The sequence below is a fragment of the Emiliania huxleyi genome (genome assembly GCF_000372725.1).
Source record: "Emiliania huxleyi CCMP1516 unplaced genomic scaffold EMIHUscaffold_593, whole genome shotgun sequence".
Taxonomy (NCBI): domain Eukaryota; phylum Haptophyta; order Isochrysidales; family Noelaerhabdaceae; genus Emiliania; species Emiliania huxleyi.
This window is the reverse complement of record NW_005197552.1, coordinates 1-22,455: the sequence shown is the minus strand read 5'-3', so window position 1 is coordinate 22,455 and position 22,455 is coordinate 1. Positions and strand designations below refer to the sequence as shown.

The window sequence follows — 22,455 nt, the reverse complement described above, 5'->3', positions numbered from 1 at the left end:
AAATTGGTGCTAATAGAGACTAATAGCGCCGGAGCCCCGTTTCCGCACTGCTGCGCGGCGCACGGTGCCTCCGGGGGCCCCCGCGCGCGCGGCGGCGGTGGCAGGGGTGGCGGCGGGGGTGGCAAGGGTGGCGGCGGGGGTGGCAGGGGAGACGGTGGCGGTGACGGCGGGGTTGGCGGCGGAGATGGCGATGGCGGCGGAGGCGGCGGCCGGCGGCGGAGGCGGCGGCGGCGGAGGCGGTAGCGACGCGGAGCCGTCACAGCTGCATCAGAGCTGGCGAGGTACTTCCAGCCTGCTGTGGGAACAGCTGACGCAGTCTCGCCGAGGCTCGCCCCAGCACTCGGGTTGACTCGGCCAGACTAAAACCCCGAGAGGCATGTAGAGCACACAACAGCAGAGTTCATCTCACTCCGAACGCCGCTGCCTGCACTCTCCCCCATACACAAGTGTGTGTATATGTCGCGCTCCCCTCGCGCCGCACGCACCGAAGAGGACGCCCCGCCCACGGACTGGCTGGCCGAGCTGCCGCACGAGCTGCACCTCCGCATCCTCGAGGGCGTCGACGACTTCTCCGACTGCGCCGCCTTCAGCCTCGCGTCGCCGCGCCTCGGCCTTCTCGCCCTGCGCAGCGGCCTGGCGCGCTTCAAGGACCCGCTCTTCGCCGTGGCGATGCGGATACTGCTCGTCGAGCGCTTCGTCGCATCGTTGGGCTCGTCGATCATGGACACGACCCTAAGCGAGGACACCCTCCGCAGATACGCCGCCGACCGCCGCGCCAGCGCCGACCACTTCCCGTGGCTTGCGAGGGTGAGCCCGGCGCTCCGCCTCACGTCGGAAGTGGAGGGCGCAGAGCGCCGAGCCGAGGTCTGGAGGCTGCTGCGCGGCGAGAATGGCGCGCAGCTCCGGTTGCGTTTCTTGCAGAGCGGCCAGGTGAAGCACTTCGAGGGCGAGCGAGGAGCGGAGCGGATGGTGCGTACGGTGTTTGCCAATGGCAACGTGAAGTACTACGAGGGCGAGCAAGGTGCAGAGCGGCTGGTACGCATGGAGTTAGCCGACGACGGCGGGGTGGAGCACTACGAGGGCGAGAGTGGTGCGGAGCGGCTGTCGCGCGCTGAGTTTGCCAATGGCGAGGAGGTGCAGTACTACGAGGGCGAGAGCGGTGCGGAGCGGATGGTGCGCGCTGAGTATGCCGACGGCAGTGTGCAGCACTACGAGGGCGAGCGAGGTGTGGAGCGGCTGGTACGCATGGAGTTAGCCGACGACGGCGGGGTGGAGCACTACGAGGGCGAGAGTGGTGCGGAGCGGCTGTCGCGCGCTGAGTTTGCCAATGGCGAGGAGGTGCAGTACTACGAGGGCGAGAGCGGTGCGGAGCGGATGGTGCGCGCGGAGTTTGCCACCGGCAGTGTGCAGCACTACGAGGGCGAGAAAGGTGCTGATCGGATCGTGCGCGCGGTGCGTGCCGACGGTGCCGTTGCGTACTTCGAGGGCGGGCAAGGCGCGGAGCGGAAAGTGCGCGCGGACTTTCCCAACGGCGAGGTGCAGTTCTTCGAGGGCGAGCGAGGTGCGGAGCGGAGGGTCCGCGTGGTGCGTGCCGACGGTGCCGTTGCGTACTTCGAGGGCGGGCAAGGTGCGGAGCGGCTGGTGCGCAAAGAGTTTGCCAACGGCAAGGAGTTTCCCAACGGCGGTGCAGCTCTTTTGAGGGCGCCCGAGGTGCGGAGTTGAAGGCGCGCGAGGTGTTGGCCGACGGCTGCATGGCGCCATGAGGGCGACTTGCGCGTCGAGTCCCGCCCGCCACGGTGCCACGCAGCACTACGATGTCGACTCTTTTTTCGTGAAATTCTTGTTTAGAGCGCCTTGGTTGTTGTCAATAATAAACGGGTGGCCACTTATCGCAGCCACACCACCCCGGCACTTGGACAAGCACTTGGAGTGCGGATGGCCGATTTTCTTCTTCTTTTCTCAACTTGGAAGCACTTGGAGTTTGTGAGCTTGTTTGTGTCTGTGTGTCGCTCGTGCGTGTCGTCATCATCTGTCCGGCGTCCACCCATACCGCGTTGGTGTCCAGTCCGAGCCTGGCTGTTCTTCACCTTTCTACCTACCTACCTTGGAGTGCAGTCCTTAGCCTCAAACATCCAGGGCCGGGGAGCTAAGAAGCACACCCGGCGGGCCAGATGATCGGGATCGGGTTGCGGGCAAGAGAGCCCTAGCCCTGGGGGGTGCGCGTTCGTTCGCAGGGAAGGGCCGCGTAAAGTAACACGGGTCTCCCGAGGGTTAGTCCGCGCTCCGGGTTTCCTTCCACTAGCTAACTGCAGAACTCCCCCTCTACTCGGAGCTCATAAACACCAGACACGCAGAGGACGGACATCCTCACTCGACGTCACCCCTCAGCGCTTCTCCCCTCGGCCCCACACCCTCGATTTCACAAAGACTAGAGTGAGGCCCTTGACGGGCCCCGCCCCCAATGGGGCGGGGTTGAATGGGCTAGCGCTGGCGTGGCGTTGACATGAGCACAAAGTTGCTAATGTGCGTAGACGAACAAACACAGAGTAGGGTTGAAATCGTCCACGTAAGGCTTAGGGAGTGCTTGGGGTGGCCTCAGGCATCCCCAAGGGAGTCGCAGCGGTGCCCCATAAGCAGCTTAGCGATTGTCGAACCTCGAAGCGCGTTCGTTTGAAGAAAGGCACACGGTACTATCGGGCCACCGGAGAGTCACCGGTAAACTTCGACACTTTGAGGGGTGAGAGCATGCATTATTGTGGCATATCATGTCACATAAGGTCGAGCTTGACCGCAGAAGCATCAAGAAGCGGATACTCCAGCTCGACTGTGCCGGCAAACTGCCTCCTCACGCCGGCCGGCTGCCAGCAGCCGTCGCGGCCCGTGGCGTGCTCCAGAGAGGGAGAGAGGTCGAGTCCGCATGGCTCAGGCCGGCCAGAAGGTGTGTGGCGACGGCACCGTGGCAGGAGTGCGGAGAAGAGCTCGCCGAACGCGAGCAGCGGAAGGCCGAAGTGTGCCAGCGCGAGAGCCTCGCGAACGGGTGCAGAAGGAGCTCGCCGTGACACGATGCCGGGCGGTGGTGGTGCTCTGGCGGCTGTGCACAGTGGGAAAGGTCAGGCTGCAACAGCGTAGCACGATGGTAGTGCCCCGCTGCAGCCTGGCCTGACATGCACAGGGCGAACAGAGACCTTGCTATCGCCTGGCGCTCGTCTGGGCAAACTTTGACCGCCGCCCGGCTCGCCACGAGCACGCAGCGACAACATGATGACCGTGTCGAAGTTGAGGCTGGTCGAGAGGAAGAGGCTGCCGTGCGAGCCGGCAACTGGCTGGCTCGGCGTGAACGGCCGGCGGCGACTTTTTGCCGAAGAGCGTGCCTGCCGAAGAGCGAGTCTGCCTCAAAGTGCACGGAGTGGGTGCCGCCGACCGTCGGGAAGAGTCCGATGGGTGCCAGGAGGATCCAGAGAGCGATGAAGGCGCAAATTGCGCCGCCGAAAGCGGCGGTAGAGGCCAGGACGTGCGCGTGGGCCGGTCGGGCCACGTCCCGGGGCGAGCGATCGAGGGCCGCGGGGCTCGCCCCGCCGGCCGAGCGGTGCGAACGGCCGGTCGCCCGCTTCGGGTTGGACCCGCCGGGCGGTCCGGCGGCGGATGGCACGGCCGGGCGGGCCCCGGGAGGCAGGCGGGGCCGCGACAGGCGGCAGGGCAGACATTCGGAGACGTGTGGTCCGACCCCTCTGCTACTTTCAATGATAGGGAAGCGTGCGCCCCCCGACCAAACGCACAAGGGAGGACCGCCACCGACAGGACCGCGACTTGACAGCCACTGCATGCACACAGCGGCCGATCCCATGCAGACCGGCCCCACGCAGAACGACCTCGAGTCCACGTACAATGCGGACATCTCTTCCTCCGACCTCCTGCTGCGGCAGAAGCCGTACGGCCCGGTCTCAGTGCGGGTCGACCAGCGCTTCTTGGCACCGCGTGCCGTGTCGCTCTCCGTCTCGATCCACTCGCTGTGCTACGGAGATCGGAAGGTCCGAGCACCCCCGCGCGCGCCTTCTCAAACCACGCTCGGCTCATCACCCTGCCCTCTTCCAGGTGCCACTGTGCGAAGTGGAGAGCTGCAACCACGTCGAAGGCGCTCGGCTGCGAGTCAACCTCGCAAACCGCGAGAGGCCAAAGTGGTTCACGTTCAGCTCCGCTGCGGAGGCCGCCGCCTTCTGCGCCGTGACACGTCGCTGCCTCGACCACGCCGCGCCGCCCCACGCCTCGCCGCGCTCCGACAAGAAGCGTGCCGGCCGCGGAGTGCTTGGCGGGCTGCGGGCTCTCCTGCGGGAGAAGACGACGCCGCAGGACGACATGCTGCTGGCCCGCACGTTCGCCTTCAGCGACGAGTCGACGGGCGGCGGCGGCAGCGCGGCGGCGAGGTCCGCGGCCAGCGCACGGTCGAGGTCCGCAGCAGAGGCGGCGCAGGGGCCTGGCGGCTTTGAGGGGTGCGCTGCGCCTCGCCGCCGGCCACGCCCGCTCGGTCGCGTGAGCAAGCGGCGGCCCACCCCTGTCCTGCCCCCCCTCTGGCAGGTGCGCCGAAAGGCACCCGCTCGAGCTCGCTCTCTTCGGCGTCCTCCTCCCTCTCCTCTTCGCAGGCTACTGGCTCTCGGACGCGGGGTGAAGAGCACGCGCAGCACAGACCGCACGTGGCGCCTCCTCGCCTCGGGGAGCCGGCCCGCCCCCTCGCCTTAGGCGCGACTATTTCGACCGCCGCGGCACTTGGCTGCGCGCCGCGTGCCGCGTCTGGGAGGTGGAGACGTTCGTCTCGCGGCGGCATCCCCTGCCGGCTCTGGGAAGGAGGAGAGAGGCGCCGGCCTCTCGAGACGCGTCACGGGCGTGCGGCAATAGGTACCACCACGGGAAGTGGGCAGAGGCCCGCAACGCCGAGTACCGCAACGGCGCGAGCCCGAGTGCTGCCCGCCGAGCCGCGCGGGAGGCCGCCCCCTTCCACCTCTCGCGCTACCCGCTGCCCGCAGGCGAGATCTTCATCCTCGAGCGAGCATGGAACGTGTCTGTGGTGGCGCCGACGGTCGCTCACGGCCGCGCGAACTCGCACTGGCACAAGATCCAGCACACCCTCACCGGCGCCGCCCTAGATCCGTCAGCTCGCTACACGCGCGCGTCCGGCAGGCCCTTCCGGAGCGGTTGCGGCAGCTTGGCCACCACTGCCATCACTGGAGCTGCCACCAGCTATCGCAAGGGTGGGCGCAGCGGACGGCGCCCCCTCACCCTCCGCACCACGCCCAGGCGCGCACCCGCACGAGGAGTGGACGCTGGGCGCCTCCTCCAGCTTCGACACGCCTGCCGCCACGTCGGCGAACGCGACCGAGCCGTATACACCGATCTGGGACGCGATCGCCCGCGAGTCGCTCGGGGGCGGCACGGTGCACGACTGCCGCGGCGAGGTGGGCGAGGAGCTCGAGGAGGTCCGGAGCCGCTGCGACGCAGATCCGAGCTGGGCGCCGCTGCACGACTACAACTCGACGATACCTTGCTTTGCCCACGCAGCCGGCGCCGCCCCCGCCCTCGCCCGCGCTCGCCGCCAGCCGCACCGCTGACACAACCCGCCGCGCCCTGCTCTGGCGGCAGGCGACCCGACGGTCTACTTCACCGTCGAGGAGCCGTGGAACTTTTACCTCGACTTGTTCATCGCCGTGGGCTGCATGTTCATCGTCGCGCGCGCGCTGTACGCCTTGCTCCACCGTCGGAAGGGCGCGCGCGGCCCGCCCAAGTCCATTGCACCGCCGAGGGGCCCTGCCGGCCATCACCCTCGCCCCCCTCCCCGACCGCAGGCGAGGAGGCTCCGCCCGAGGACTGGCTCGCCAGCATGCGCAGCATGTCCGCGGAGTTCCGGGAGACGATGTAGATGGCTTGCGATGTAGATCACGCAACTCGCAAGTCGTGGTAGTGCAGGCTGCAGCCCATCTAGAGTTGCGGGATTGCGGGAAGCACGTGCACATGATATCCTTCGTGCCGTTTGCGCCGCGCGCGCTCTGTGCGGTGTGTTTGTGCCGTTTTTTCATGCCACGTACGTACACCGAAGACCGATCCTCCCCCGCGACCCTGGTTTTCCCTTTGGCCCCCCCCCCCCCCCACCACCACCACCACGCTCTCTATCTCCTATCTCCTCGAGATGCGGCGCCGCTCGCCGGGGCGCGTCCCCTCCCCTCTGGCGCCGAGGTCGCGATCAAAGTCGTCGATTGCTGCCGCGACGTCCTCAAGGCGCGTCGCACTCGCCTCCGCTAGCTGCGCCGCCAGGTCGGAGAGGCCGCCATGGCCCTCGTCCTTGCCGCGGCGGAGGGCGAGCAAGCGCTCGGCCTGCGCCGACGCGAGCGAGCTGCCAAAGCGAACGCCTGTGCGCGCGAGCGCAGTGCGGCGTGCGGAGGCCTCAGTCGCGAGCCACCGCAGCTGCTCCACTCGCGACTGCAGCCCCGCGGCGCGCTCGCCAGGACTGGAGGGCGCCAAGCCGCCGCCGCGAGCCAACGCCGTCGGCACGATCACGCCGGTGCTCGCGGCAAGCTTGCTCCCCTCCGCAGGCTTGCTCCCCGCCGCCGTGCCGCCCCCTCCCGCGCCGGCCGCGCCGGCGATGCGAGCGAGGACCCGCAGGTTCTCGAGCTTGCGCTCATCTCGCTGGCTGACGGCCTGCAGCTCGAGGGCGGCACTCGCGAGCTCGAGTGGCAGCGTGAGCGGCCGTGCGAGCGGTGCCAGCGGCGCGGGCGGCGTCGGCAAGCGCGGCAGGCGGCGGAGCGGCGCCGTCGCCGTGGCCAGTCGCTCGCGGACGGTGGCGTCGAGAGTGCCCGCCGCCTCCTTGAGGAGGAGGGACTGGACGTAGTTCCCGTCCTCGGAGAGGAGGACCGCCGCGAGCTGCTCCGTTGCTGCCTTGCGCCCCTCGTCGCTCGCGCCCGTGCTCGCCGAGACTGACGTCGTCGAGGTGGTGTACGCCTCGAGGCCGCTCGCGACCTCGGAGAGGCGGGACAGGCTGAGCTCGTCGCCGCCGCCGTAGAGGAGCGTGCGGAGGGCACCGCGCGCGCGCGGCGAGTCGTCCGAGAGGAGGCGCTTGGCGAGGTAGGGGAAGCACTCCTTGAGGATGGCGTAGTTTGAGTCGGAGGAGAGGCCGATCCCCTCGAGCGTCGAGAAGGCGCGAGACATGTACACAAAGTAGTCCGGGATCGCAAATACGTCCGCGTTTTCACTCTGCAGCTGCTCGATCTTGGCGGTCAGGTCCGCCGTCGTGGAGGACGCGGCGCCGCCGCCGCCGCCGGCAGGGGCCCCGCCGCCCCGCGCGAGGGCGTCAGCCGCCTGCTCCCTCTGCCAGTCCTCGCGGAAGAGGCGCTGCCGCTCCTTGGTCGCCTCGGGCGAGTCGAGGTCGTCGAACTGGCTGAGCTGCGCCGCGTACTTCTCCTTGTTCTCCTCGACCATCCGCCGCATCGCGCCCGCGGGGCCGCCGCCCTTGGCCGCGAGCCGCAGCATCTTCGAGATGGCCACCGTGAGGCCCGACGCGCGCAGCTCGCCGATCTTGTCTGCGGGCACAAAGCGGAGGTTCACGAGGTCGTCGGGCACGCGGTCGTACTGCTCCGCGTTCAGGTTGGCGATGAACTCGAGGAGGGAGAGCTGCAGGTCGCTCGGCACGCGCTGCGTCATGCCCCAGTCGAGGATGCAGAGCCTGCCGTCCGTCGTGCGCAGCAGGTTGCCTGGGTGCGGGTCGCAGTGCAGCACGCCCGTGTCCAGGAGCATCGTCAGGTACGCGTTGAGCGCGACGCCGCAGAGGCGCGGCACGTCGTCTGCGTTGGAGGAGGCCAGTCGCTCGCCCTCGACCCACCTGTCCACGGGCGCAGGGGTGACCGAGCGCTCTTCACGGGAAGCGAGTCGCTCGGGCCTCAGACCCCACTTGGTCGTGAGGACGTGCGTCGACGAGAGGGAGGGGACCACCTCGGGGGAGGTGACCGAGCCGAGGCCGCGCGCCGCCATCGCCTCTGCGAACTCGGCCGTCGCCGCCGCCTCCATGGTGTAGTCGAGCTCGTTGACGAACCCGGTCCCCCACGCGTCGACGAGGCCGACCACGTCCGTGTTGACGTCGTTCGCCTCCTGGTACGCCGGCGCAAAGAAGCGCAGCATGAAGAGGTCGAGCGCCACGTCGTGCAGCACGCTCGGCCGCTGCACCTTGATGGCGACCTCCTCGCCGCTCGCACGCAGCGTGCCCCTGTAGACCTGACCGATGGAGGCCGCCGCCACCGGCTCGGCCGAGAAGGCCGAGAAGACGTCCTCGATCCGGATCGAGAGCTCTCGCTCGATGATCTCGCGGCCGAGCGCCGCCGGGAAGGGCTGGACGCTGTCCTGCAGCTTCTCGAGGCCCTTGGCGTAGGGCGCCGGAAGAAGGTCGGGGCGGATGCTCAGCACCTGCCCAACCTTGATCGCAGTGACTCCCAGCCGCGTGACCAGCTGCAGCAACTCCTCCGAACGGCGGTCCACCATCGCCTCCTCGCGGCCGAGCTGCTTGTCAGCGAGCACCTTGCCCACGAAACCTGCGCTGAGGAAGGCGATCTCTGCGGCGCGCCTCAGCGCCACGAGCGGCCGGGCGCGGAAGTAGCGGTCGGCCGCCTCGGGGTCGTACTCGGCCTCGCGGTAGGGAGCGTCCAACACGGCGGTGCACGACGGCGCTGAGGCGACGCGGTGGTGCTGCGTCAGATGTGCCGACTGCGCGACGAACGACGAGTGTGCAGCAGTGGAGGCGAGCAGCAGCATACACGATGCGCCGGACAGATCCGCGAACGCACGCAAGAGAGAAGTAAATAGCGACCTCCGACGGGGAGGGCCACGCCTCCCCGAGCCTGGAGAGGAGCCGGCGGAGGGGGGGGGCGAGCCAGGGATGATAGAGAGGCCGCGAGTGCGGGCACGACTCGCCGACCAGGGAGAGCGGGCTCGACCTCCTGGGGGTGGAACTGGGCGCGACCCAATGCCACCGTTCTCACCCGGGGTGACCCCGGCCGGGTCGCCGACACTCTCAGAACCGGTGGAGCTGGGAGAGGCTGGCGAAGACGAAAGGCGGCAGCGGAAGAAGCGACACCAACAACGAGGGAAAAGACCACACCGGCCGTCGTATGACGCTCGGCAAGCGAGCAAGAGAGCGAATCGGGGAGAACCGGAGCCCCGAGAGGACCGAAGGTGGAGCTCCGGGACCGAGGACTAAGCAAGTGTCTGTGTTTGGGCGTGGTGTCCAGTGTAATGTCCACTAGCTCCGAGTAGAGGGGGCGTCCTGCAGTTAAGGGGAAACCCGGTACGCGGGTCCAACCCTCGGAGAACTGTGTTTACTTTAAGGCCCTTGCCCTGCGAACGCGCACCCCCGGGGCTAGGGCTCTCTAGCCCGTAACCCGATACCGATCATCCGGCCCGCTGGATGCGCTTCTCAGCTCACCGGCCCTGGATGTGAGGTTGCCGACTGCACTCCAAGTGCTCCAAGTAAATGAGGACTTGAGCACTGGATAGGGTCGATTCCGCATGGTACGGGAGAAGTAAATTACTATTGAGAGCGTTGGCCAGAATCCTGCTCGTGCAGGTGTGGACCCTGTCCTCCTCCCCCATCCCTCGTTTGGGGTTGTCTGCTTTGTTTCTTTTTTTGCGTTGGCCAGAATTTTATTTGGCTCGCACAACACTGGGCACGGGACTGGCGCGCACTGGCACTAACACACACAGGTACACTACGGGAGCCGCCTCCGCCTCGTGCAGGAGAAAGAATTTTTTCGGCTGTCGCACACACAGGTCACAGCTAGGGTGCCCACAGGGCCCCCAAAAAAGAAAGGAAAAAGAAATGGGCCAACCCCGATCACAGCACTTCGTGTTGGAGAGTCGAGATATTGAGATTGTGACTAGGAGGGAGGGACGCTGGGGATTCTCAAAGGTACGCTCGGCACGCCGCCACTAGCGCCGGGAGCGTCTCGTAACCCGTGTCCGCCAGCTCGAGCCCGGCGAACCCGCTCGGCTCGGCCACCTTGCGACGCAGCGCCGCCGCGCTCGCTTCGCTCAGCTTCGAGTAGCACGCCCTGAAGCTTCCGCAGCGCAGCAGCAGGCGCACCATCGCCAGCGTCCCGATGCGCATCATCTGGTCCGAGTCGGGCGTGATCGCCGTCCCAAACTCGTAGCACGCGTAGTACTCGCCCTTCTTCCGCGCAAAGGTCACCTCCATCCGGATGAGGGCCTCGAAGTCGCCCTCGGTCATCACGCCCGCCCCGCCTAGTCCCCGCAGCAGCTCATCCGCGGCGATGGACAGGTCGCCCATCGTCAGCGGCGGCAGCTCGTGCCTGCCGGCGAGCGGCACGGCTCAGTGTCATCTCGCCCCATCGCACGCCAACGCCACCGTTCTACTCGCCTCTCTCTCTCTCTCTCTCTCTCTCTCTCTCTCTCTCTCTCTCTCTCAGCGGGAGACGCGCGCCAGTGGCTGTCCGAATCGGCCGCGTCCGCCGCGTCGTCACCGCCATCCCCGGCCGGCACCCGGTCTGCCGCGCGAAGCACAAGTAGGCGTTCATGATGAAGGCCACGTTCACCTCGAACGGCTCCATCAGCTGCGTGTCCTGCATCTGGTACTCTCCCACCTGGAAGAGGTGCTGCTTCGTGCACGGCTTCGTCGTCGCCTCGCGCAGCTCGGCCATCGTCCGCCGGCTCGCCACTGCGCTCGCCCTCTCGCTCGCCGCCCGCTGCGCCGCCTCACTCTGCCCGTGCGACGCGCTCTCCTGCGCCGCCTCGCGGCCCGCCGCCCGGCCGGCGGCTCCTGCCGCGTCCTTCATCCCGCCGCCGCCGCCGTCGTACAGCGACATCACCTGCTTGGTCACCAGCCGCCAGTACTGCCTCGCGTCGTCCGGCATCGCCGGCCAGATCTCGCGCCACACGTGGTTCTTCATGTGCTGCAGCGCGACGTAGACCGTGTTCTCGCCGCGCCCCGTGCGCACCGTCGGCTCCTCGTCCCGCGCGTCGCCCCGCTCGGTCGCGTGCCACCGGCTCGCCCTCGGCGCGGTAATTCGCGTCGTCGCCAGCCACTTGCCGAAGCGGATCGTCCACCGCATCGTCGGGTGCAGACCGAGGGCCGTCCGCTGCATCGGCACGCTCTTCCCCGCCGCGGCCTGCGTCGCCAGGAACTCGCGCAGCCGCAGGCGCACGCGCCGAAGCTGCACTGACAGCGCCGGCCCGTGTGGCGCTAGCATCAGCCGCCCATCGCCGCACGTTGCCTCCTCCTGCCGCTCGTCATCCTCCGCCTCGAGGGCGTCCGCCAGCGCGCTGCGCTGCACACCCCGGCGCACAGGAGGCGGCGCCGGCCGCACCTCGGCCGCCTCGGCGTCGCCCGCGGCACGGACGCCCCGCTCGCCGTCCGCGCGGTCCATCGCCGCATCCCCATCCCCGTCTGCGGCAGCGCTGCCTGCGCCCGCGCCGGCCTGCTCTGGGACGCCGCGCCACCGCTCGTCGTCCAGCATGTGCCACCACCGCCGATCCGGGTAGCCGTCGTACTCGATCTGGTGCGCGATCCGTCCGTCCCCGTCCTCCTCCCGCGCCATGACGGTCGCAGGGTACCACCGCTCACTGTCGCAGAAGATCTCGAGGCGCGATCCGGTGGACAGGACAGTGTGGCCGTCGAGCGCCGCCCTGGCATCCTCGCGCTGTCGCTTCCGCCGCTTCGCCTTCGTCTCCTTGCTGCGCAGCAGGGTGTAGTTCGGGCCCACCTCCGCCACGCTGTCCAGCAGCTGGGCGGCGCTCGCCATCTCGACCGCGTCGTCCTCCGGCGGAAGCTCCGCGTCGCCCGCGGCCGCTTCCCGAGCGCGCTCGTCGCGCATCCGCTCGTGGTGGGCCTGCCGACGCGCCACGCCGGTGCCCGTGTGCCTCGCCGCCGCGTCCGGTGACGGCATCGGTCGCTGCCACAGGTCGTCCCAACAGGTCGTCCCAACAGGTCGTCCCACAGGACGCATCCAAACCGCCGCATTTCGCCCGCCGAATTCTCCCACTCGCTCTGCCCCAATCTCGAACAAATCTCGAGTCCTCTCACTAGTTACATACATACCCTTGGAATGGCTGGATCCAGCCTTGAAAGTACGAGATCGCGCGCGCTTCGCGCGCTGCACCGCTGCCTCGTTCGCCGCTGATGATGTGCATGTGCATGTAGAGTTTGCTGCAGAGATTTCACGTTGTAGAGCGCCTCTACATCGCTCTACGACGGAGGCACATCGTCACGCGGCGGAGTTGTAGAGCTCTACAGCTTACAGCTCTACAGCGCTCTCCAGCACTACATCTCTACAGCTCTACAGCGCTCTACACTCTACCTCCTCTACACCCTCCCTCAGCATCATCTGTCTGTCCCGCGTCCACCCATACCGCGTTGGTGTCCAGTCCGAGCCTGGCTGTTCTTCACCTTCCTACCTAACCTACCGGGTATTTTGCCGCGTTTCCTCGGTTTCGCCTCAGATTTTGCCAGCTCTCAGACTCAGTCAGGGAAACTCGAGAGTTGCCAGAATGGAGCTCCAAACACCCTCTGGTTTCCCTGGAAATTTCCGGAAACGAAAAGTGCTGTGTGTGGGGACCCTCTGGTTTCCTTTTTGGTTTCCGGAAACAAGCAGCTCTGTTCGGCTCCACTCGCTCCGCTCGGCTCCACTCGGCTCCGCTCGGCTCCGCTCGCTCGACTCACTCGGCTCACTCGGCTCCCTCGGCTCACTCGGCTCCGCTCTGGCTCCGCTCGGCTCCACTCGGCTCCGCTCGGCTCCGCTCGGCTCCGCTCGGCTCCGCTCGGCTCCGCTCGGCTCCGCCCTGAGGATGTATGTGCTGGACCTAGCTGAGCGCCACAAGCCCAGCCTGCCCCAGCTGCAGCTCGTCCAGACTTTGCTCGTAGTGTACGGGCCCGTAACGAGCCCCCGTTACCATGCTCGTAGTTTTGCTGTGTTGGCGCTTAGACTTAGATCTTAGTTAGAAATGCAACTACCCGGGTAAGTACAAATCGATCGATCTCGGTATCGCTCCTCATCGCAACCCCAAAGAACAGAAAAGAACCAAAAGATGCATGGCAAACCCCGTCAGCAGAGTCCTCCTCCGGGACTGACGTTAGAGCTCAAATAAAAAAGCAAAACCATGTGAAAAAGCGGAAAACCCGAGCCCTCCCTTGGTGCCCGCCGGAACGCGCCCATTTTCAGCCTAAATGTCTCCGCCCCCCCCGCCGCCGTCGTCAGACAACCTTGGGCTGCGCCTCGGGCTCGGGCTCGGGCTCGGCCTCGGCCTGCCCCTCGCCGCCCTCCTCCTCTGCTGCTGCATTTACGCGCTCCGAAAAAGGCGGTCAACGACCAGCCGCCCGGGGGTCCGCTCTGCATTGCCCCAGGCGGTGGACAGCAAGCCGGCGCCGTACGATGCGATAAACTACGCCGACCCAGCCTCGCGCCGCAGCTCGGCGGCCTCCCTCCCAGAGGCGCCAGCACCTCCGCCGGAGGTGGTCCAAACCGAGCTCGCGACCCCCGCCGAGGCGCCGGCGCCGAGCTCCTCTGTGTGGGGAACCATGTTCGGATTCCCAAACGCGGCGAGCCCACCGGCGGCGACGGGCTTCCGCCCTGCTGGCCGAAAGGATCAGCTCGATCGCGTCTAGCAGGTGAGGCGTCCCGCCGTGCTCTCGAGTTGGTGCGCACACCGTTGTATTCAAGCCGCCGCGCGACACACGATGCCCGCGCCCGCATCCGAACCCCTGCAGCCGCGGCCGGCTCTCTCCGGGTATGTGTCAGAGAGAAAAGGTGTGAGATATCAGCGCATGGGCCAGTCGCCGGTGACGGTGCGTGCGCCCTGCCCGTCCCGTGGGGGCGAGTCAAATACAGTAGCGTCTTCGCGCCGGCGCATGAAATTATAAAAGAATCGACTCATTGTGAAGTGAGCCCTCGCAAATGGCGGTTCCTTAAGAAACAAAACACGCGGACCGGCGCTCCGGGGGGCGCTCTCCGACGCGCGCGACGTCCACACACGTGCGCGGGACCACGATCCAAACGTATACGGCTCCAAATAACCACAACCTCGTTGCCGCCGCACTCGCCACACGAGACACCACGTTTAACATGCGCCCACAGCTGCTCAGTGGAGATTCTTCTTCTTCGCCTTGATGTCGTTGATGGCCCCCTTCCGTTTCCCGAGCGCCCCAGACGTCGTACTGGCCGCCGCACCGTCCGCCTTGACGACACTCAAGCCAGCGCCGTCGCCGCTGCGGGCACAGGCGGGGCATCAGAGCCTGGGGCCGTACGATCGAGCTGGGCTGGGCAACCGCGGGCCTGCCGCGCGCCGCAATCGTCTGCTCGATTCTCTTCCCGATAGCCTTGGTTATTCTCTGCGAGGCGCAGAGACAGCACAGTGTGAGTCGGGCAGCGTGTGCACGCACGCTCGGCGTCAGCACGCCTGCTGTGCCTCGAAGTCCTTCCGCTCCGCTGTACGGTGCGCCCTCGGCGCGATGACGTGATCTGCCGGCGTGATGTGACCGGCGTGAGCGTGCGTGATGAGCGTGGCCGCTTGCGACGTGTGTGTGCTTGCTGTGCGGACGCTCACTCCCCTTCTTGAGCTTCTGCTGGTCTCCTCGCGGCCCGCGCTTCGCCTTCTTGAGTCCCTGCGGCTTCTTGAGCTTGAAGTTGCCCTGCGCCATGACGACTCGTTCCGGAGCGAGGAACGAAGAAGAAAACGCGCGCGGAGGAGGAAACCAAAACCATCCTTCCTTCGAGTCGGACAACAGAAGCAACAACGCATCGGCTCACTTTTACCTCCTTTCACCTTCTCGGCTCTCGCGTCGACAGTGCGTCGCCGTCGTCGGCTCGAGACACGAGAGAGAGAATTTTGAGAACCAACCAGAAATCTGTGGTCCGCGTCTCCGCGTCTGTTCTCACGACGCTGCGCGCACTCACGAAAACTGTGGGCTGTTGATACGTCCTACAAAGAGGGGCGTCCCCGTCTCCTCGTGCAGCACCGCCAGGAGGAACGGCCGGTTGAAGCGCAGCTCGAGGGGGCGCGGCGGCAGGCTGCGCACGCCCATCTCCGCCACGGTGGCGGCGGCCGCAGCTGTGCCCTTCTCGTTGACCTCGACCCTCGCTGCGTGCAGCACCTCGTCCAGGTGGACGTCGGGCTCGTCGCTGAGCTCGAGAAACTGGCCGCTGCCGTCAAACGCACTCAACAGCCCGAGGGCACGCAGCGCAGTCTTGAGGCTGGAGGCGCCCCACTCCGCGGTGAAGCGTGGGATCGAGACGTCCACTTCGCGACGGCGCAATGTCGACAGGGCGGCGGAGAGAGGGTCGGCAGGCGCCGCTGACGTGTCGACAGGCGACGGCGCTGTCCGCAGCGCGGCGATGGTCGCGGCTAGGGATGCTTCGCCTGCCTCGGCGGGAAGAACGAACAGTGCGCAAAAGCCGGCGCCTTTACTGTCCGCCGCCGCGTCCGCGTCGCCATAGTCGAGCCGCAGCGCCGCAGCTCCCCCGAGCGCGGCCACCGTGGGCGAGGCCCAAGCCGCGCCCTTCCTTCGCATAAAGTTCGCGGGCTGGCTGGCCGTTCCCGCGCCAGGCGAGAGCGGCCAGAAGGCACCCTCCGCCGTCCTCTCCCTCTCAAACCGCTCAGCCCACACGCCCTTGAACGACACGGCGCTCACAAGAAGCGACACAGTGAGCGGGTCTGGCGTCCCCGAGAGCAATTTCGGCACCTCGCCATCCGTCCGGGACTGAACCCAGCTGTTGACGGGCTCGTAGCTCGACGGAAGGGGCGCCGCTTGCGCGCGATGAATGCGGGTGGCGCTCTCGATAAACTTTGGCCGCACCGCTGTGCCCGCCCACACGCCATTGGCCACTCGCAGGGAAACGCCAGAGCCGTTGCCGCGAGCAGAGCTGAGCAGGCCATCGATGGCCTCCGCAATCTGCTCGTGTGCACCGAGGAGGCGCGAAAGCTCGGCCTCTGCGCTGCCGCCCGGCGTCGAGCCTGCGAGTGCGAGCGCTAAAGAGCTGCCAATGGAGACGGGGCTGATGAGCGTGACTGGCGCGAGGGGCTCTATCTCGCACAGCGCAGCAAACATGGCCAGCCCCAGCTTGGAGAGGCTCCGCCCGCTCGCGAGGCAGGCGCTCATGACCCTCGCGCGCGGGAGCTAGACTCGTACGTCCTAATTGCAGAGTTTTGCGCGGGTATTTTTTCTTTTCAAGCCGGCGCCTTTCTTTTGCCAGGAGCTTGCCAGTGCGCCTCCTCCTTTGTCGTCGACCACACGCAGCAGATCTCCTGCGGCTTGGCGGCGGTGGCGGGCGACGCCGACAACATCAATCAACAAGCAGGCGCGCAAAATGCGTACCAACCATCTGGGTCAACTCCCCTGATCTTCACTTAATGTGAGCCTCGTGCGACTCGGTCCGTAAGCCGAGGGCACCTGCGCGCCACGTGGGTAGGCTCCGCTTGCCATCTTGGGGCGATGCGGGCGGGCGCCGGAGCCCACCCTAAATAGTAGGGTGGTACCCTACTTCGAAGGGGAGGGGCGTGAATCCGACTGAGCGTGCCAAACGGCTCCTTACGTTCGGCCACAGTGGGTGTAGGTGTATTGTTGGCAAATCAAGACACAGAGCTCACACAGAATCACAGTGGGAGGAAAGCGGCGAGTCGCAATTCCTGGGGTCCTTGTCGCTTGTGGCGGGCCACCCTGTCCAGAAAGGCATGGATGCCAATCTGGGGTCTCTCGACCGAGTCTATGAGTCCTGGCCGCCTCCCGGTTGTGGCAAGGTTGTAAAACCAAGCAACGGAGATGGTGGCGGGAGAGTACGGTTGTTCCAGGAGGTCACGAGACACGACACGCACCGACCCTTCACGAACCGAAAGGCTGTGCCCGGGGAAGGCACAGTAATCCGGCACGTGTTGGGCGCCCCGTTCCGTTTAGGGCTAGGTCGGCTCAGCGCCCCGTCCACTTCCCTCCCACTTGGCGCGTGATGATGAGGAGCAGGTGCCACCCACCCAGGCCAGCCAGGGCAGGGGCGGAGGGCGAGGGCGGAGGGCGGGATGGGCGCCAAGCGGGAGGGGGCGAACGGAGTGGAAAATGCACAGATGGGGGATGGCGAAGGCGGAGGGCGGGAAGGGGGGAGGGTGGCGGGAGGGCGGAGGTCGGCATGGGCGGGCGGGAGCAGGCGGACATCGCTTCCAGGGAGGGGGGCGTGCTTCTGCTCACGCTCCACCCCCCCCCTAGCATGTGGTGAAGGTGCTGGGGGGGGCGGGACCCCCCCCCTAGCATGTGGTGAAGCCTCTGGGGGGGGTCGGACCCCCCCCCTAGCATGTGGTGTGAGCAGAAGCACGCCCCCCTCCCTGGAAGCGATGTCCGCCTGCTCCGGTGGGTGGTTCGGTAGGGCGGGGGGGAGGGCGAGGGGTGGAGGAGGAGGGCGGTGGGGGCCAAGGGCGGCGAAAGAAAGGGTGGCGGCAAAAGGGTGGGCGAAGTGGAGGGCGGGGGTGGCATGGGAGAGGTGGAGGGCGGCGCGGAAACGTGGGCGAGGTGGAGGGCGGCGGCGGCGTGAGCGGCGACAGTGGGGGTGCCCGCGCGCCTAGTTCCGCGGACGGGCCTTCCACCCTTCATGTAGGGCTCATGTAGTCCCCACAGACGCTAATAAATAGAGCAGACATCTCCAGGAGAGTGGGCGACACACGAAGCGCTACCTTTCTCGCGATCCGCAGATTCTCTTTTGCCGCAGGGGCTGCACATTCCTACGACACAGCACAATAATGATTTCCCAACTCGCGCTCCTGCTGATCGGCGGCGCCTCTGCGCTGCAGCTTCACAACGTTCGTCGGCCAGCTCAGAGTGTGCACCGTCTGCGCGGCGGCGCTCCCGTGGCGGCGCAGCCCGGCGTCGCCATCGTCGTGGACGCCGAGATTGTTCCCGACCGGGTCGATGAGTTTATCAAAGTCATCGAGGCGGACGCGAAAGGTAGCCGGGGGGAGCCGGGGTGCCTTCGGTTCGACGTGCTCCGCGCTTCAGACACGCGCTTCTTCTTCTACGAGGCCTATGTCGACGCTGCGGCCGTTGATACCCACAAGGCGCAGCCGCACTTCAAGCTCTGGTCCGACTTCAAGGCATCTGGGGGATGCACGAGTGTGTCGGTAAAGGCCGTGCCGCTGGGGGAGTGGGGGTTCCAGTAGAGACCCAGCCTCACGGCCTCATAGCCTAGTGGAGGCGGCGTCTGCGGCAGTGAAAAACGTGTATTTGATGCGACGCCGGTGATGTCGTCTCGGCCCGTCACCATTCCAGCATGTGTGTATAACGCCGTGGCGTACATACACAGAGGCTTAACAGAAACCAAACTCTGCCGCCTCTCCTCCACTGCCGACCGGAGATCATTTGCTTCGATTCGCCCTCAGCAGCGCGAGCGCCCTCTCCGGCACTGACCACACGCTCGGCGGGTAATCGGCCACTCGCACCCAATCGTCACGTGCTGCGGGGACATAGTAGAGCCCTCTGCGCCAGCCGATAGGCTCGCCGTGCTTTGCAGCGATGGCGTGGCCCTCGAGTCCGAGGAGCGTGGGCAGCACAATGACGCACGCGCGGCCCAGCATCGCCGCCCAGTGGCCAAAGGACGAGCCCCAAGTGGCGACGACCAGCACGGAGGCGCTGACCGCGCAGTGCAGATCCACGAGGATCTTTGCCTCCTCCGCGACTTCCACCACGGTCCGGGGTCCGAGCAGGTGCTGCAGATGGTCGCGGACGCCGCCGACGAGAGCGTTGCAGGTGCGAGGCTGCCACGGCGCCGAGACGTGTGTCTGACGGTTCGAGATGATCACGACACGGTCGAGGTCCCCAAGTGCCGCGCGGCCGAAGCGATTGAACCAAGGCAGACGCAGCAGCACGTGCCCTGGGCGCGGGCTTAGCCAGTCACCGCACCGCATGTAGACGACCCCAACTCTCTCGTGCGTAGAACGCCCGCATGGGCGCGACAGCGTCTGCGCATCCAGGATCTCGGCCAAGCGTTGACCAAACTACGGGGGACGAGCGGCCACTGTGAGACCACCCCGCACCCGACCCTCGCACAGCCACTGGGCTGTCTTCCTGCTCGCGCAGCTGCGGCAACACTGGGGCGTAGCCGTAGCTGCCCCAGCACGCGCCCGCGGTGTGCCACGAGGGACCGCCCAGAGTCGGGTCCCGGCACCAGACCGCAAAGATGCACGCGCGCGAGAGGCGCGCCCCGTCGGCGGGGGCAGGCACCCTCCTGGCCCTACCGCCGAGGATGCCTGGCACGGTGCCTCCCGGACCGCAGAGGGATTGCAGCGCAAACCTGTCCGCATAGCAGTACAGCGCATTGCCAAAGTTGTGAAGCCAGGTGTGGTTGTTCTCAGGCTTGGTGTACTTGAGCAGAAAGCGCTCGCCTGCATGTGTGATTGGGTGTGGGGTCAGTCTCTTCGGGCCGTCTGTCTCTGGGACCAGACAGCCACTCGCCTCTGCTCAGGAAGCCGCTATCCTGCATCAACGACCTGCTGCTTTCGCCGAGCTGCGTAGCGAGCCGCGCGCTACAGAACCTGCGGTGCGGAATTGGCTTGACCTGCTCCACCGCAACCATTCGGGCCCTCGAGCTGCACGCAGCTTCGGTAGGCGTCTCGCCGGCGGGCAGCCTCGGCTGAAGCGCCACAGCAATGGCTCGACGCGTGAGGCCGAGCGCCGTCTGCGGCTCATCGGCAAATGGATCGAGGCGAGCCTTCAGCTTGCTTCTCTTGGCCATAGTGTGGTGGCCCGTCGCGCCGCCAACGCCCACCCACCCACGCACGCACGCGCCGTGTTTCGAAGTCTGAACGAACGCCTCCGCGTCGGGGCGCATGGTGGTGCGATGGACGCGACTTGCCTCCTACTACTTGTGCTCGCCGCTCCATCTAATTCGACCACCGGGTCCGCTGCAGGCACGACTGCCGGGCGCGAGGTCAATCGGGATCTTGGGAAGGCAGCACGCCTACTGAACTCGACGCCGACCATTCCGGTGGTCAGCGGGCGGAGCTCACAGAGGACAACACCGCAGCAGCGCGCAGCGCTGCCGGCAGCACGACGAAATGCCAGCGGCCAAAGACACGCCAGGCGGGATCAGACCGCCGCGCAGCTTGTTCGAGCGCGGCTCCTCGCCTCAGTGCTCACTCCTGGAGCTGCTTCGAACCAGTTGGCGGGGACCTCTCCGAGGCTCCCCGCCAGCGAGTCGCCGGCCATATTTGGGATAGCGTGAAGGGACTCCCCCAAAGTGCTGGTCGTGACCAGTTGACGCTGCCACGTCCGGCCGTGCCCCGCGGGGGCGCGGTCGGCACCAGAAGGGGGTTGATACGTTCTCTAGAGACGACGTAGTCGTGGACGGCCGCAATCACAGTGGACGGACACGACAAGACGAGTGTGAAAGCACGGAGGCAACAAAACACACTAGGGTTCGGGAGAAGGCTAGGGTTAGGGAGAGAGTGCCTGACGGGCTTCGGCCCGACGGTCCCCACCTGCACGAGCAGGATCTTGCTTCTTGGTTGGAAGGACGATCAGGGTACAGGGACACGACAACAAAACTCTCTCATCTCAGGGACACAGCCCTCCGGCTCCGCCAGGAAGCAGTTTCCAGGGATCCAGTATGAAGACCCTATCCAAGTGCTCAGTGGACATTGCTATGAAGTCGTCTTACTTCTCGATCGATTTCTTTACGTGACTGACATGGAGTTTTTTTCACGGCTCTTCATACTCTTTTATTCCCCAGGCGACCCCAGGGAACCGTGGGCGTCTAGGTTTCCTAGTGGCGTGCTGTGAACAAACAGCGAAGTAAAAAGGTGAGTTTTTCCGCTGCGATTTCTTCCATTCCTGCTGTGAGAGTGAGCGCGTAAAATTCTTCCATTTGAAGCCGCCCGTTCGCTGCGCCGCTCGCCTCTCGCCTCTCCCGAATGATGGGAGCCTTGCTCCCCGCCTCGCTCCTGTCCTTCCGCCCGTCGCCGATCCGGCCGCGCCACCTCCTCCATGCTGCAATCCGCCGCGGGCCAGCGATGATAGTAGAGGAGGAGGACCTCGGCACCGACTTCTACGCTGCCCGCTGTGACGAAGAGGTTCAGGAGAATGACGTTGATGAGTGCGAGGTGCCGAGCGCGGACGAGTTCACGGTCGCCATCCTCGGAGACCTGCACGTCGATCCACGAAAACTGGACGACTACGCCGAGGGCCGGTCGCACATCGTCCCCGTGCTTGAGGACGCCGCATCACGAGGCGTTGGCGCGGCGCTGGTATCACTGGGCGACCTGGGCGAGTCCAAGCCGTGCTGGGAGGGCTCGCCCGAGCTGTATGCCGGGACGACGGCGTGCCACGATCATGCGGCCGAGTACCTCTCCTCCTTTGGCGTGCCGTACGAGGTCGTGGGCGGAAACCACGACCTCGAGGGCATCGACGAGTTTGCCACCGATGCAGAGAACCTCGAGGCCTTCTGCCGCATCCACGGCAAGCCTGCGCCGCAGTTTGTGCGCGAGATTGCCGATAAGACGGTCCTCGTCGGTCTCACGTCGACCATCTTCCGCGGCGCAAAGTACACGTCGCACGAGGTGACGGTCGACGACGAGCAGCTCTCCTGGTTCGAGGACTTTGTCGCCTCCAAGCCGGCGGAGGAGGGCTGGAAGCTCTTCGTCTTTACGCGCGTACCGCGGCGGGCGCTGCATCGAGGTGTGAACAGCGCCTCGTCACGGCTGCGGGTGTGAGCAGGCACGCGCCGCCGATGGGCTCCGGGCTGAGGGTGCTGCAGGAGAACCACGTCGTCAACGGCTGCTGCTGGCTGAACCACTCTGGCGGCGAGAAGGCGGACCCGCGCACGACGCGCAAGTTCATCGAGCTCGTCCGGCGGCACCGCTGCATCAAGGGGTGGTTCTCGGGACACTTCCATCTCTCTCACGACTACGAGGTTATTATTATTATTATTATTATTATTATTATTATTATTATTATTATTAACACTTCCACCTCTCTCACGACTACGAGGTCCAGACCCTCCCCATACCCTCCCCACACCCTCCCCACACCCTTCCCAGACCCTCCCCACACCCTTCCCACACCCTTCCCACACCCTTCCCACAGACCCTTCCTAGACCCTCCCCCACCCCTCGCCTCTGTCGCGCAACTGCGAGGGACCGCCCTCCCCGCACCGCGCCGAGCAACCTCTCCCGAGTCGAGCCACCCGTCCGGCCTCCCGCTGATCGCACCTCTCGCGTGGGGGGCTCAAGAACTCGATCACCCTTCCCGACGGTGTCTCGGGGGAAGAGTGGCCCGTACCCCGAATCCGCGTAATTGGTGGTTTTTTTTTGCAGGTCCTGAAATGATTGTACTGGCGGCTTGTTTCTCGCCGAACGAAACGGGGTCCCTGGTCTGCTCCCTGTGTTGGTCCTGCTAAACTAAGGTTGGGGTTTTCGAAGATTCCTTGATAGGTCCAACCCACTCTA

At 66.2% G+C, this 22,455-nt stretch overlaps 7 protein-coding genes across 7 annotated transcripts; 4 read left to right on the top strand and 3 right to left on the bottom strand.

Annotated features, from left to right (window-relative positions):
- Positions 1-456: 456 nt before the first annotated feature.
- EMIHUDRAFT_247629 (hypothetical protein) lies at positions 457-1,722 on the top strand (the record flags this gene model as incomplete). Its single annotated transcript, XM_005764383.1, has 1 exon — positions 457-1,722. The coding sequence occupies one exon, from the start codon at positions 457-459 to the stop codon at positions 1,720-1,722; it is 1,266 nt and encodes a 421-aa protein (XP_005764440.1).
- A 2,063-nt stretch (positions 1,723-3,785) lies between these two features.
- Positions 3,786-6,717, top strand: EMIHUDRAFT_446022 (hypothetical protein). The gene is made up of 9 exons (XM_005764382.1): positions 3,786-4,028; positions 4,093-4,487; positions 4,573-4,659; positions 4,735-4,815; positions 4,891-4,952; positions 5,019-5,186; positions 5,290-5,553; positions 5,632-5,773; positions 5,835-6,717. Exons 1-9 carry the CDS (start codon positions 3,822-3,824, stop codon positions 6,286-6,288), a joined length of 1,860 nt encoding a protein of 619 aa, XP_005764439.1. The 5' UTR covers positions 3,786-3,821; the 3' UTR covers positions 6,289-6,717.
- Positions 6,718-7,032: 315 nt separating this feature from the next.
- EMIHUDRAFT_76747 (hypothetical protein) lies at positions 7,033-8,784 on the bottom strand (the record flags this gene model as incomplete). The annotated part of the gene is made up of 3 exons (XM_005764381.1): positions 7,033-7,242; positions 7,459-7,861; positions 7,931-8,784. Coding segments are annotated over 3 exons (1,467 nt in total), but the record flags the coding sequence as incomplete, so codon positions are not given.
- Positions 8,785-9,931: 1,147 nt separating this feature from the next.
- On the bottom strand, positions 9,932-11,930 carry EMIHUDRAFT_120203 (hypothetical protein; the record flags this gene model as incomplete). The annotated part of the gene is made up of 2 exons (XM_005764380.1): positions 9,932-10,337; positions 10,528-11,930. 2 exons carry the CDS (start codon positions 11,928-11,930, stop codon positions 9,932-9,934), a joined length of 1,809 nt encoding a protein of 602 aa, XP_005764437.1.
- Positions 11,931-14,929: 2,999 nt separating this feature from the next.
- Positions 14,930-16,135, bottom strand: EMIHUDRAFT_120202 (hypothetical protein; the record flags this gene model as incomplete). Its single annotated transcript, XM_005764379.1, has 1 exon — positions 14,930-16,135. One exon carries the CDS (start codon positions 16,133-16,135, stop codon positions 14,930-14,932), a length of 1,206 nt encoding a protein of 401 aa, XP_005764436.1.
- A 1,620-nt stretch (positions 16,136-17,755) lies between these two features.
- Positions 17,756-18,241, top strand: EMIHUDRAFT_371395 (hypothetical protein; the record flags this gene model as incomplete). The annotated part of the gene is made up of 1 exon (XM_005764378.1): positions 17,756-18,241. A coding segment is annotated over one exon (419 nt), but the record flags the coding sequence as incomplete, so codon positions are not given.
- Positions 18,242-21,021: 2,780 nt separating this feature from the next.
- EMIHUDRAFT_247620 (hypothetical protein) lies at positions 21,022-22,303 on the top strand (the record flags this gene model as incomplete). The annotated part of the gene is made up of 3 exons (XM_005764377.1): positions 21,022-21,660; positions 21,696-21,883; positions 22,279-22,303. 3 exons carry the CDS (start codon positions 21,022-21,024, stop codon positions 22,301-22,303), a joined length of 852 nt encoding a protein of 283 aa, XP_005764434.1.
- Between the last annotated feature and the right edge of the window lie 152 nt (positions 22,304-22,455).